Here is a 14,221-nt window from a genome sequence, read left to right as displayed (position 1 = left end):
ATCCATTTGGAGATGTCAGCCAGGCATGCAGAGATTCTTTCGTTGACCTGGGGGGTAGAGGGAGGGAAAGAGAAAAAGAGTTGGATGTCGTCAGCATAGCAGTGATAGGAGAAACCATGCGATTTGATAACTGAGCCAAGAGAGTTAATATAAATTGAGAAGAGTAGGGGTCCCAGTACTGAACCCTGTGGGACTCCTGTAGTGAGGGGGGTGGGTGCAGAGGTGGAGCCTTTCCAGTAGATCTGGGAAGATCTACCAGTCAGGTAGGACATGAACCAGGAGAGGGCAGTTCCAGAGATGCCCATCTCAGACAGCTTTGTAACCAAGGTTATTCTTTGTCTATGTCTCTTGGCAAAAGTCCATCTCCTTGGCAGACTCCAACCAGCAGTGGTTGGGTGCACTGAAACTGTCAAGATGTCTCTAGACAAAACCTCAAAGCCTAAAATGAGAATTTCTTTTTGTCTTGTGAAGTTTGGGATCAGTCTGGGCATAGTGTGATGTTTGAAAAGACAATTAAATTGGCTGTTTCTGATAACAAAGCCCATTCACAACTTTCTTTACGTTCTCTGAAGCAATGCTGCATAGTGGTCATCACGCATAACTGACCGTGAGTGTAGAGTAAAAAAAGAAGACTCTGCAGAGAGTGGTTTGCTTTAGACAGGGCTTGAGCTCATTGCAGACTAGCTGCAGAAAAATGATATTTGAGGCCATTTTTGCTCCTGTGCTATCTGCTGTTTTTATTTTTTGCATGCAATTTTCCATGTTATGTATTTTGGTGTTTTCTTGCCAATTTTGTTTTATCAAGGGGAACATGACATTTTTCCCCAAAGCATTTTGGTCTTTTGTTTCTGTGAACAACTGCATATGCAAGAGAGACAAATATGGAAAAAAATCTTTAGGGTTCAAAGGGCTGAGTTGTTTCATCTTGTGGCAAATTTCTCTAATCCTGTTCAAGTTGCCAGTATGGAGTACTGCCGAAGTGACAGTCTGCATTGTAAAAGCTGGAATCCGTGGCAAATTAAGGTTTCCTTTCAATGTGAGGCATTTCATCTCTAAATGTACAGTTTGCAGTTGGAACATCAATATCAAATTCCATTCCTTAAATCTCCAAACAGATAAGGGAATCAGATTTTAAAAATTGTCTTAGTATGTCTACCAGTAATAACCTTGATGAAACTGAGATGGAACTGCATCCCTGACAGCCAGGTGAGAACTACACATTTCCAGTAGGAAAACAGAACAAAAATATAATATGAAATTGAATGTTTGAATGACAACAAACAGGTTTCATTAGATCTTGTGAAATGATGTAGCCGTCCTGAATACTCAGTTTGTTTTTCACAAGTGAGTGGTTATAGCCAGTCAGTGAAAAAAAGGGGACTGAAGGCATTCAATCAAACTGACACTTTCTCTATCAGTGAGAAGTAGCTGACCTTGACTTTTCCCCCGGAAGGACTGAGCTGTGTGTTAATTTTTATTAATTGTACTGCAGACAGTATTACAAGGGGGTTTTATTTCTCACCCAATCAGGAAGGCGCTGAGTTGGACAGATCTGATCTTATTAGCCTTGCCCCCAGAGTGAGGGAAGAGGACTCAGTTGAATGATTTTCAGCTTTGAATTTGTCTTTTTGCTTTCTCACCACCTTTTTGACAGGCAGACAGCCCTCTCACGTCAGTGCAAATCTGTGAATCCAGCTTCCACTGTGGGCCAAATGACCATATGATATTACCTTTGACGTCCCAGTATGACTTAAAAAGTTATATCTGCTTAGTATGGATGCAACTGTCTGTCTATAGCTATATCTTATATCTCTGCATGAAAGAGAAATAGTAAAGGCTCCTAAATCAAGGCTATGAATAGTTTCCTCTTCACTGACCAACGGCGTCATTATGCTCCATAGGCTTCCTATAGCATGGATTCATTTTCTGTGCTTTCCATTCTTTGGTGAATGTCAACGGACCTTACTGTCATAACATCACAAACATCAAAGTGAGCGAGGCTCACCTCACCTTCTGACCAATCAAATTTAGTCTACCCTAGCACCTTTTTGCAATAAAACTGCCTTAAAGACTTCTGAAGAGCCGTCAAATGACCAGGGAGCAAGTAGGATATGACCCTGCATGGTGCAGAGGAACATATTGAATAGTGCAAGGAGTACATGGTGTCAGTGTGAATGGGTCTAATTATAAGCAGATGAGAAGAATTAATGGTTAGTGATGGAAAAAATGTAGGGAGTCACACACTTCCAATGAAAATAATTCCTGTGGTTGAGTGTGTGGCAGCAGCTGGCTTTAATGCAGCTGGTACATAATGAGCGATTATCTGGCACAGTAACCCACTGAGCCACCAGCATGGCAGCAGGAAAACAGAAAATCTGCGAGGCGCCTTTGCATTTTATGCAGATACTCCTCGTTCAGGTCACTAAAAAGACGCTCCGTTTAGGGACGGCTTTCCAAATTTCTCACAGTCCTCTTCTGACAGTGAAACTGAGGCGAAGCGATGCTGGAGTTTCCCCTCATTGACAGGCACCCCTGCAGTTGGTCCACAAAGGGAAGGCAGAGGACAGTCTGGTGTTTCCAGTGGTCGATCTCTGAGCAGTAAAATTTAACACTGAAACTCGGCAATTCGCTCCAGCCTCTGCTTTCCCCGTGGCCAAACAGACAGGCAAATACGTAAAAGTGGCTACAGAACTCTTTGTATGTACCTCATAAGAGAGGAACCTTTTAAACTGGGCGGCAGTGTAGCATAGTGGTTAAGGAGCAGGACTTGTAACCAAAAGGTTGCTGGTTCAATCCCCGCTGGGACACTGCTGCTGTACCCTTGGGCAAGGTACCTAACCCACAGTTGCCTCAGTAAATATCCAGCTGTATAAATGGATAACATTGTAAAACAACTGTAACCTATGTAAGTCGCTTTGGATAAAAGCGTCTGCCAAATGAATACATGTAAACTGTAAGCATTGGAAGGGAATAATTCTTTTTAAAGAGTAAAGCTGAATACGAGAAGTCGTTTTTTGTGTGTTGGACTGAGTTCTCTGCATCCTCACAGGTTACTGAAAAAAGGAGGAGCAACTAGCATACAGGTTAAACAGTGCCAAAAAACTCCTGCATCCTTACTAGCCCTGCTGAGTGCTACCTCTTGTCAATTAGCAAAAGTGCTACGCACGGCTTCACACGCAGACAGAGGGGACAGTCATTATATTACATCACATTATTGTTATTTAGCAGATGCTCTTGTCCAGAGCAACTTATATATGTTACAACGTTACCTATTCGTACAGCTCAATATTTCAGAGAGGCAAGTGTGGCTTAATTACCTCCCCCCAGGGGTACAGCAACAGCGCCCCATCAGGTAATCGTACCTGCTGCCCTCTGGTTGCGAGCCCTCCACCTTACCACTACACCACACTGCTGCTTGTCAGGGGAAAGCCCTGCATTAAAGGTCCTGTGCAGCCTTCAGCTGCCAGCGCGGTCTGTGATCAGAGACACATCATTCCAGAAAGCCTCAAGGTGCGAGCTCTCCCGCAGCAGCTAGAAGCTGACAATGTCACCCAGTGAAACCTAAGTAAACTGCTGATTTCACCGTTCCGTATAGCTGGGCAGGATGTTATTATCATCTGAGTGTGAAGCGCGGTCAAAGCGAATGAAACCAATTGCCTGGAAGCCAGAATCAGGTGGGCTGAACACGTTTATTCTCCTGGATGACAGGCCTCAGTGGATCCGTGTTTGGTGGACAAACCGTCCATGGCATCAAACCGTCCACCGTGCATGAAATGGTATAGCGTTCATTTGACTGGCCACGCTGACGTTGGAATGCTATTGAAATGATGTACTCTGGCTCACTGCTTTGAGAACTTTCAGAGTGGACTCATGCTTGATGTCATAAGGAGTATAACAGATTATACAGATTGTAGCTGTAGCCTGTGAGGTCCTTCTCCCGTGTGATTTTCAGGTTTCTTACAGCCCTCTGTTCACTAATGTTGAAGGGAATCAGAGGCTGAATTAATAAGTCAGGCTTTTCAATATTGCCATTTACATTGTCACCATAGCTAGCACCATAGCAAAAAATTAAAAATAAACAGGAAAAAATGCATTGATACTTTCTTTGAAACAATGTGTAAAAATGTATCCTGTATTTTTTTCTCATCAGGATACCAACGCATGCACTTTTCAGGTACTAAGATTTACATTTGTATCATTTGGTATGAGAACCGCAGAAAAGCAGGGGTGACATGCACAACAATTGATAATATATACAAATATATAAATACATGTGAGAAATGTAATAAGGAACACACTAACCACATTTAGACACTATATTTCAACCTTGCAGATGATATAAATAATTGCTTGGATAGTCCTTATTGGTCTTTTTCCATCATTGTGGCCGCTTAATGCACATACTTTGCTTTTCTATTGCTTTCTAACCAAAATGTGGTTAAGAGGAGAAATTGCAAAAGAGCAATTTAAAAGAGTTGCTTAATCATGAATCATAATTTACCCCCGCAATCCAGTAAAACAAACAGTGGCAATTTAAAGCTGAAGCACAGCAGAATGTTTTCAGCAATAAATGTGTGGCGAGGCAGTAAAAAAAAAAAAAAATGACATTATTGGGTTGATGCAACACGAGCAAGTTCAGCATTCAGTAAGGTCATTTACAGTCTGAAATGCTTATCATCTCTTTTGATGCAGTGCTTACACCATTGTCTTGCCTCATTTGAAGAGCAGGAGAGGAGAGAGGAAAAGGGAGGCTTTGATTTCTGAAAGCTCTTCGTTTTAACATCACTCGGAGAAACTAGAGCCCAATTAAAAATAAGCGAGAAGTGACACTTCAAGGGACAGATCAGACCTTTTTCATTTATTTTTAAACCAGACGAATCTTACAGATTACATTACAGACATCAAATAGTACACTTTGTGCTTGCAGCACATTTTTTTCCACCATGAGAGAGACTTTAGACCAAAGCAGTTTAAAAGATAATGTCCACAGGTGTGCTGCGCTAATTTGTGGTAACAATGTAACGGAGAAACGTCTTCCCGGGGGTTAAAATTTCTAATGAGAAACGTCTTGCTGGAGGAACGCATCACTCACGCTGAGGATGTTTTCTCCCTCAGCTGGGAATTGGAGGCATTGGAAAGCTTTAAAACCCCTCTGTTCATTAGTCTTACCTGGGTGAGCTGGGATGGTCCAAGAGACCCATTCTGCTCTACATTATTTTCATCTGTCGTGAACGTGGCTTGACGGATAGGGCTTCCCTGCGCTTTGGAAGCAGGGCCGGTTTCGCCCCTTTGCGGTCACTAATACAGGACTCCCATCAGTCCTCACATTTCAATGTTCCCAGGCAGCTCAATCTACGCCCACTGCCTCCCCATCTTTCACCTCCTGTCCTGATGAAGGCTGTTTACGCAACGAGCGGCGTCCTGCAGGAAGTATGAGCCTCTGATCGCCTGCTAACCACTGTGTGAAAGCTGAATGCTCATTCTGTTCTGTTCGCATGGTACATCCCCTACAACTGACACCCAGAATGAATCTGTAACAAGAAGCGCTCGTACGTGAAAGGAGGATATCAGGACCACCCATCTGCTGCTGAAGTAGCTGGACTCATTTAGAAGGAATTTCACAAGGAGCAGAGAGGGTTGTGGAATTTTCCCCATTACATTAGATTATTGTCATTTAGCAGATGCTCTTATCAAGGGCATCTTACATAGATTACAACTTATACACATTTTGAATATTTACTGAGGCAATTCTGGGTTAAGTGCCTTCCTCCATGGTACAGCAGCAGCGCCCCAACAGGGAATCGAACCAGCAACCTTTGGGTTCCGAGCCCAGCTCCTTACTGCTATGCTACACTTCCGCCCTCACTTTCTCATCTAAAAGTATTTCACATTGCATCTACAGGGAGCAATCAATGTTAAATGCATTTGAAATGCGTTGCGTGCTGAGCTGACGCAAGTGAAAGGGGCCTTCAGTGACGTCAGAGAGAAATGGGAGAGGAGCAGGTTCAGCATTGCTGTTCATTAACCGTTTGTATTGATCAGCAATATCTCCCATAGTCTTCAGTCATCGCTCCGGGTTCTGCTGCTGGATGGCTTTTGAAAGCGCAGCAGAATCAGGGTGACATGAGTAATTCAGTTTGCAGTTCTACTTTTAGCTTTGAACTCCTCTGCCGCATTGCCGGGACCATGACTCCGATTTGGTCTGAGTCAGTGAATCGAGCAGAAGTAGCCTATAGAATGTCGGTGAATTAGAGACCAGGATTAGAGAACAAAGTGCTTTACTGTATTTACAGTCTGAGTGTAAAACTGTACAATTGTAAAAGTTCTCCAGGAAATACTAGACTAGAGCATTTAATATTTAGACCTATTCGTAAAACTAGAATTCTACAGGCACCCAATGTGTTTCAAATAAGGCTGTCTGAAATAATGTCACAGCCTAGCTACCCCTTGGTGTGGGGAAAAAAAACAATGATCATGGCTGTAAAAGGAATAGAGCTAGTGTTACCTAACTGTGTGCTGTGTGAATGTGTGCAAAACAAACCAAACCTAACCAAAGTGGCAAGAGGACAACCTCCCAATCCAGGGTAGCAAAAGCGAACCTACCAACTGGGGATCTCCTTGCAGGACAGCTCTGTCCTCTTGGGCTCCAACAGCCACCAGAACCACAGCAGTGGTTTGGTCAGTTCAGTTTATTTGTATAAAAAACAATGGCACAAAGGTGACAGTCCCACTCTCAGCTTCATGGAACTGCAGGCGAATAGGTGTCTCCAAAAATTCCGTTTGGACAGTCCCAGTAGATCCAACAGCGTATCAAAACAACCTTGGACTAGAGTTGTCGTAGGCCCCAAACAAACATTGTCTAAAGGCATTCTGCCAAAAACCAACGTAAATCAAATGACAGAAATTGTTGTCAGCCATAATGAAATGTTTAACTTGTCTCCCCATTCAGACTCTAACTAAAACAATAGCCATGTCAAAGACTGCGCCTTGCGTATTTTGCCCCACTACGCTGACACCTCCTCTGGCCAGCAGTTCACCTTTGTGGCAAGCTGTGTGGTAACATCAGCAGCATGTGCCAGTTAAAAACCAAAACAATACAAAACCACTACAATACATTGACATTCTTCATTAAAAACTAATCCTACCCAGACCACACACCTCTGGACCTAAATGAAGTCTGCAACAGCATTGCCTTTTCCAGGAGCGGACTACACAGGAAAGCCGGTTCAAATCCACTCCGTTTTGCCGTTGTTTCAAACGCAGCCACCTTGCCAGAGTTCACAAGAATCGGACGCAACAAAATCGAGAACCAGCAAGCTTGCGAAGAGACAGCTACAACACACGTGCAGCAATACCCAGGCCAATCCTAGCAAACAAACAAAAACCCTGCACTAACCTCAGTGCTAACCAAACAAACACAACACGCAATAAAACTGCACAAGTAGGAAAGTTAAACCCGAATGAACATTATCCAGGACACGAGCACATATTTGTTACGAACAGCTTTCCGTGGCTCAGAATGAAACGATGAAAGTGGCAGCGAAAGGGACAGAGCCAATGTGGCATAATAGCAGCCCTCCAAGCCCGATGTAGCAAAAGTGAACCTACCGACTCCGGGATCTCCTCGCACACCAGCTCTGTCTCCGGGGCTGCATAACCACAGGAGCCACGGCAGCGGTTGGTTCATTTTAGTTCACTTGTATTAAAAACTATGGCAGAACGCGACAGTGTCGCGTCCCGGTGACAAGCGAAGAACGTTAGCCAGACGACCGGTATCGTTATAAGCCACAACCCAAATGTTTAAACTGGTCCCATACAAACCGTGCATAAAAATAATAGCCACGAAGGTCTCCATGAAGTTCAAATATTGCGCCATGCATATTCACCTTCCTCCTCTTCCGGTCAGCAGTTACCTTTCCATGCACACCTGGAAGCTGCCTCGAGCTGCGCTGCGACATCACGGCACGTGCCAATCAAAAACCCAAACAGAAAGCGTGCGCGTGCGTGAGGAGGCCGTGTGGCCCTAACCCCAACGATAGCCACAAGCCAGGGAATGTGTTGTGTGTATTACACCGACAAGGACTATCAGATTTGTCTAAATGTTCACTGCAAAGCTATAAAATATAAAATCTTCTCCATCAAATTAAGCCCATTAGGAGTCAAAACCATCCCCTTGCACAGAGGAACTAGCACTATCTATTTGTTGCACTTGTGATAAAATGATTATTGCTCCTTGGAATAGAATGGCAATGCATTAATGCAGGAATCAGTGGCTTCAGGGTGGAATAAAACAAGCAGTGAGCATTTTAAAAATGTTTCTCATATAAAATTGAACCGTGTAACAGCGAGATAGCAATATAACACGGTGATAACAGAACAAAGTATAACAATATAACAAGAGAAGTATTTTTCATCCACCTCTCTATAGAGAATGCTTTTTGTGTACCAGCTGAACCCTTTTCTATAGATTCCAATTTGTCTCTCATCCTCACCCATTACATCTGAATCCCTCCACAGTGAGACAACACATGGAAAACATTAAACATCACCTCAGCACACAACACACAGACGAGTCCCAGAATGCACCTGTGGAAGGGCCTTTCATTTGAGACTGACAAGATACCTGCTCCCTTTGAATGAGCAGAATTCTCTCTGCAGCTGTGAGGTAACACAGCTGAATAAACTGCAGGGAACAAACCTACCAGGGACATGATGTTCTGGCAGCGCAGAGAGATGTGGGACAGATATTATCTAAAATGGCAGCTTCTGACATGATCGGGCCCACCCAGAGACTGGTGGCATGCAGCATGCTAAAGCCAGGCAGGATGCTCTTATCTCAAACATTTTGTTTATATAATAATAATAACAACAACAATAATAATAATAATAATACATTTTGTCTGTATAATAATATTCCTCTTAAAGTTAGCACACTCACTTTTATCTGAGTTAGTGGGTAGAAGGTGAGTTTTTACCTGCGCTTGAAAACCATGTCCTGAATCACATTCTGTGACTCTCTAATCTTTAAACCTGTGATACATCAGCCCTCACCACAGCCAGCACTTATGGTGTGACAGATGCAGCCGCAGGAAGATTACAGCTTGCAAAAATCGTTTCTGCTCTGCAGAAAATACAGTATAAATGACACGGATCACTGGTCAAAGTTAAGGGCCTCAAATGCAAAGCCACACTGGGAGATGCCTGATGGATTCTGAAATTAAATATTGTATGATTCAGTTCCTATGGGCTCCAACATGGCTTCATATTCCTAAACCAGTTCGATAGAAACTGAACCAATATCTCCATTCCTCCCTGATAAGCAGTTACCTCAGTCACCAATTCTTTACATATCAATCAGGCCCTACTTAGCACAACTAATACACCACACTCAAATTAATTGCATATAGTATTCAATACCCATCCAGTTTCTTCCGCTAAATTCTTGAAATGTGCGATTACGATTGGACTTAGGACAGGAAGTGATCGCTTCTACCACATGCTCGATTTCAGCTGCTGATTGCATATTGCACAGGCAGAATGACAGATTATGATTGCAATTTGCATCATTCTAAAATGCATCATCCACCACAAATCACCGGTGATAAAAACCGTTTCAGATAGCCGTGGGTGGGATGGAGGCAGTGCGGTGCAGGGTAGATCCTCCTTAATCCTAATGAGAGGTCAGTGAGAGTCTGGAGGATAATTTAGGCGCGAGTTTGCTCTTTATCTTGTGGGCTCTATATGAGAGCATAGCGTTTATTGCTTATCCCGCAAAGCCAGCGGTGAGAGGTAGTTATTCCCCACAGCATATCATACCTTCTGTAGTGCCTCTTCACTGTCACGTCTTCCACCGCTGTGGGCTGGTGGATTTTACATTTGATTGGTTTGTCCCAGGGTCATTGCAAAGCCAGCAGACCTCTTGCACACGCTGATATTAGCTGTGAGACGTGTGAAGGTAGCTGTGTGGTGTGAGAGACCGGCAGCGTAACATTAGGCAGGTTCTCAGGCTGCGCCAGGATGTCCAAGTCTTAAACTGGTCCTCAGTCACTCTGAGGCAGGGTCAATACCTTGGCAGCCAGAGGAGCTCCTTCACCTCAACAGCTGACAGGTGAGGGAGAGTTCTGCCTCTCCAATAAGACAGGTACAGATACTCACAGTGCAGCAACAAATTGCTGTGGATATTGGATGCAGAGACTGATTTAATCTGCTGTGACAAAGATTTCTGACTGCAAATGCGTGACACATGATCGTATTCCAACAGCTGTCAAATTCAAGGATAGACTCTCTGCTCTGGTTGCCTCCTCTCCTCTCAGTGCTTTCGGATGTTCCATCACTGACAGGATTAAAAAGAAGATGTGTAAAATTAGTGAAGTGACATATTTATCACTGCGAGGTGTCAGGGATTAAATCATTTAATTATTCTGGCAAATTACCACTCAACGATTGGATGCTGTGTGCACCCACTGCTTTAATGATTGGTCACAGAGTTCCCCTGGGCTATCACAGTCAGTTTACAGGAGCTTTGGGTTACTGGTATTAAAAAATGAGCTCACAATAATTATGAAGAGATATTTCTTTTAAAATCATTTGTAAGTGCATGTGTGCATGCTTGGACTTTGTTAAACACTGGGTGAGTGCCTCTCCCTAATCAGACTTCTTTTTTACCTCCAGATAAGGTGTCATCTTGTTATGCCAGTGCAAGAAAGCCTTGAGCAATAAAGACCATTCAACCAAGCCCTAATATGAATAATATAAATGGTGATACAATAGAATGCAATTTGCAGAATTGTGCTTAGACATCGCAGAAGTTCAGGAAGCCTTTGGAAGTACCACAGTCAGACCAGTATCACAGTAAAGACTGGCCTTTTTCAAGACCAGCCTTTTTGTCCCATCACTGACACTATTTGTAGCATGTACACCCATTATTTTTTTCACCTGTATCCACACCTCTCCCTCTCTCTCTCTCATTCCTGGACTCATGCTGTAGTTTACTCTGAGGGGTGTCCATGCATGAGTCCCACAGGGGCCCCCAGCAGCCCGGCAGCTCCTCAGTCTGACTGCACTCTGCTCCCCCCAGGTGCTGCAGATGTACCTGCCCTTCTGTGGAATCGCCATCTCCAATGCCCAGCTCTTCGCCGCCTCCAGGAAGGAGTACGACAGGAGCAGAGTAAGGCCCTAAGATCAGAACCCCCCCCACGGCCCACCTCCCACTGCTGACAGTGAGCTTTAATATCGATCCCCATCATCCCACTCAGTGTCACTGCGTCGGGGTGGGGGGGGGTTACGCAGGCCAGCTCTCCTGGGGGGGCCTGAGTGGGGGTCGGGGATATAAATCATAGAGGAAGCCTCCGCACACAATCTCAGACATGTCACTACATTGATCTCCGATGGGGGAGGACAGGGAGGGAGAAAATGGGCCCTCAGAGACGAGAGCTTTATCTCTGCGCTTTCCCTCAGCACTCTGCAGGGGGCGTTTTCAGACAGGATCAGCGGGTTAGCCAACCGGCTGCTGGGGAAACTACCGACAGCCAGCATCCAGAGATCGGATCATTTCTGAAATGAATAATGACTCTTTACACTAGTGCTTCACATTAGTTAACCAGAGTTTAAATACATAGAATTGTTACTAGGGAAACATATATATTTCCAGACCATGTCAGAACATTGCTGTGCCAGGCTGACCAGATGCACTGTGAGGACTGGGGGATGTTTTCGGTCAGCATTCTGCTCTCCTCCCCCGCCTGCAGGCCCTGCTGGAGGTGGTGAACGACCTGTTTGAGGAGCAGACGGACCTGGAGAAGATCGTGCGGAAGATCATGCACCGCGCGCAGACGCTGCTGAAGTGCGAACGCTGCTCCGTGCAGCTGCTGGAGGACATCGAGTCCCCGGTACTGCGACCCGTCCGGCCCACACACGCGGCTACGCCACGCTCCACACACACACACAGCTACCCCACGCTCTGCACCCACACACAGCTACCCCACACTCCGCACCCACACATGCGGCTACGCCATGCTCCACACACACACACACACAGCTACCCCACGCTCTGCACCCACACGCGGCTACGCCACGCTCCACACACACACACACAGCTACCCCACACTCTGCACCCACACACAGCTACCCCACGCTCCATACCCATACACGCTTACAGAACAACTACACACACCGCTACACCACACAATACTATGTAACACTCCACACATGCACATACAGGTCAACCTCACACACCAGGCTCCACACACCACACTCCATACGCTCCACATGCACACATAGAATGACCTCACAAGCCATGCTCCACAACACACAGAATGACCTGAGCTTTTTCCGTTTTGGTCTGAGATGCTTTAAAACAAAGACATTTACCCCAGGTAGACTGAAGTGGCCCTACTGAGATATTAAAGATGAAAATGTCCCAATCAGTAATATTTTTGCTCTCTTCATTTCTCTCAAAGGTTGTGAAGTTCACCAAATCCTTTGAGCTGCTCTCTCCAAAGTGCAGCGCAGATACTGAAAACAGGTGAGGGGGAAATGTGTGAGTCTGAACACCCTGCTGCTATTTCTGTTTAACGGTCTGTATAGTATGTGTAAGTTTAATAATGTGTATAATATATCATTCTAACATCTGTGCAGTGTGACAACAAGCATAGTCACCGGACCTGAGTTTCTGAACTTTTAGCAGGTCTGATATAAAGACATGGGTAGGCAACAGAAATATGGGAACTCATTTGTTTTATTGATTCTTTCATTTGATAGTGTTTAAATAATAAATGCTGTCCAGGTTCCATCAAAACAGTTAAGTCAGCTCCCACTGTCCTGGTGCAAAGGTGTGTGTGTGAGAGTTCCTTGAAGTCTGATTTAAGTTATTTCGTGCTCTTTCTGGCAATTAATTTGTGAGATCACACTCAGAACTGACTTTTCTTTTTAAAAGATAAAATGTCACTGTGTCATGTTTTACACAAGATATCAACTGTCCCACTTTCATTTCTAATTCCGAACACATCAGTTGTTGTTCTCCTATCCCCGGTCTCTATCTGCACTTCCTGGGGAAACCTGGAAAGGACTGAGACAGAGACACTTCCACACCACACACCACCAGATCGGGCAGCTGCTTCCAGAGCTAGGGGGAAAAGTATCATTCCTCTGCATCAAGTGCATCTTTCTATCCCTGTCTTTGTCAGCACACAGAGCAGAAAACTAAAAGCTCTGCTCTCAGTCATTGCACTGACACAGTTGCTCAGTAGCTTCTTGGCCAAACAAGTTCAGGGCTGAGGGCTATAAACCATTCGTCTTCAACGTGAGTTCATTTCACTGTTGTTCTTCTCGGGGGCATATACTGTATCTGGCTAAACACCAGCTCAAAAAACTATTTGGGAAGGACGGAGAGAGGGAGGAAGCAAACAGCTCCTGCTGGTTGCATGTCGCTGATCTGTGGTTGTAGTGGAGGTGTGGTCAGCTGTGAGGGGCCTCTGTCTGATTGGAGAAGCAGCAAGCGTGTTTACGCCCACCAGCTCCTCTGACTCCGCCCCCTCACGGCCATCACTGCAGCCTGTGCTGCGACGGCACGGGAGCCCCCAGCCCAGCGGCTTGCATCTCCAGCTGAAATGAGCTCCCTGGGGGTCTCTCACAGGGGAAGGCAGGGGAAACGCAACGACTAATAAGAGAACGAGGGAACAAATGTGCTGATCCCCCCCAAAAAAAAATAACAGGCTGAAGAAACAACCCTGGAGGAGTGTATTCCAGTGTCAGTGTGAGTGTGTGTGTTAGTGTGTGCATGCGTGTGTGCGTGTGTGTGCGTGTGTCAGTGTGTGTATGTGTGTGTATGTGTGTTAGTGTGTGCGTGTCTGTGTGTGTGTGTGTGTGCGTGTGTGTGCGTGTGTCAGTGTGTGTATGTGTGTGTATGTGTGTTAGTGTGTGCGTGTCTGTGTGTGTGTGTGTATATGTCGGTATGTGTGTGTGCATGTGTGTTAGTATGTGTGTGTGTGTATACGTGTGTATGTGTGAAAACTGACAGTGTTGGGATGAAATATCATTATCAGTTAGCTGTCTGCTGGTGTTGTCAGTACTGAAGTGCTCATTTCCACATTACTGCGGTAACAATACGAGCAATTAAAATATCATCTGGACAGAATAATTTAGCAATTAGGGAAATGTCAGGTGGCATCATTTGCAAACTCAGGCTTTTCTGGAGGAAAATACATTTGCATATTCTGCACGA

The 14,221-nt window shown here is 44.9% G+C and overlaps 1 protein-coding gene across 1 annotated transcript in view; it reads left to right on the top strand.

Moving 5' to 3' along the window:
• Nucleotides 1-14,221, top strand: part of LOC118785404 (dual 3',5'-cyclic-AMP and -GMP phosphodiesterase 11A-like) — a 39,050-nt gene that overhangs the window by 4,300 nt on the left and 20,529 nt on the right. The window contains exons 3-5 of the mRNA XM_036540018.1: nucleotides 11,078-11,167; nucleotides 11,748-11,888; nucleotides 12,459-12,523. Coding sequence (XP_036395911.1) covers nucleotides 11,078-11,167; nucleotides 11,748-11,888; nucleotides 12,459-12,523 — 296 coding nt within the window. The remainder of the gene's footprint in view (nucleotides 1-11,077; nucleotides 11,168-11,747; nucleotides 11,889-12,458; nucleotides 12,524-14,221) is intronic.

This window comes from Megalops cyprinoides, chromosome 11 (genome assembly GCF_013368585.1).
Source record: "Megalops cyprinoides isolate fMegCyp1 chromosome 11, fMegCyp1.pri, whole genome shotgun sequence".
In the NCBI taxonomy this organism is placed as follows: domain Eukaryota; kingdom Metazoa; phylum Chordata; class Actinopteri; order Elopiformes; family Megalopidae; genus Megalops; species Megalops cyprinoides.
Note: the sequence above shows the minus strand (reverse complement) of the source record. Positions and strands in the feature narration are given on the sequence as shown.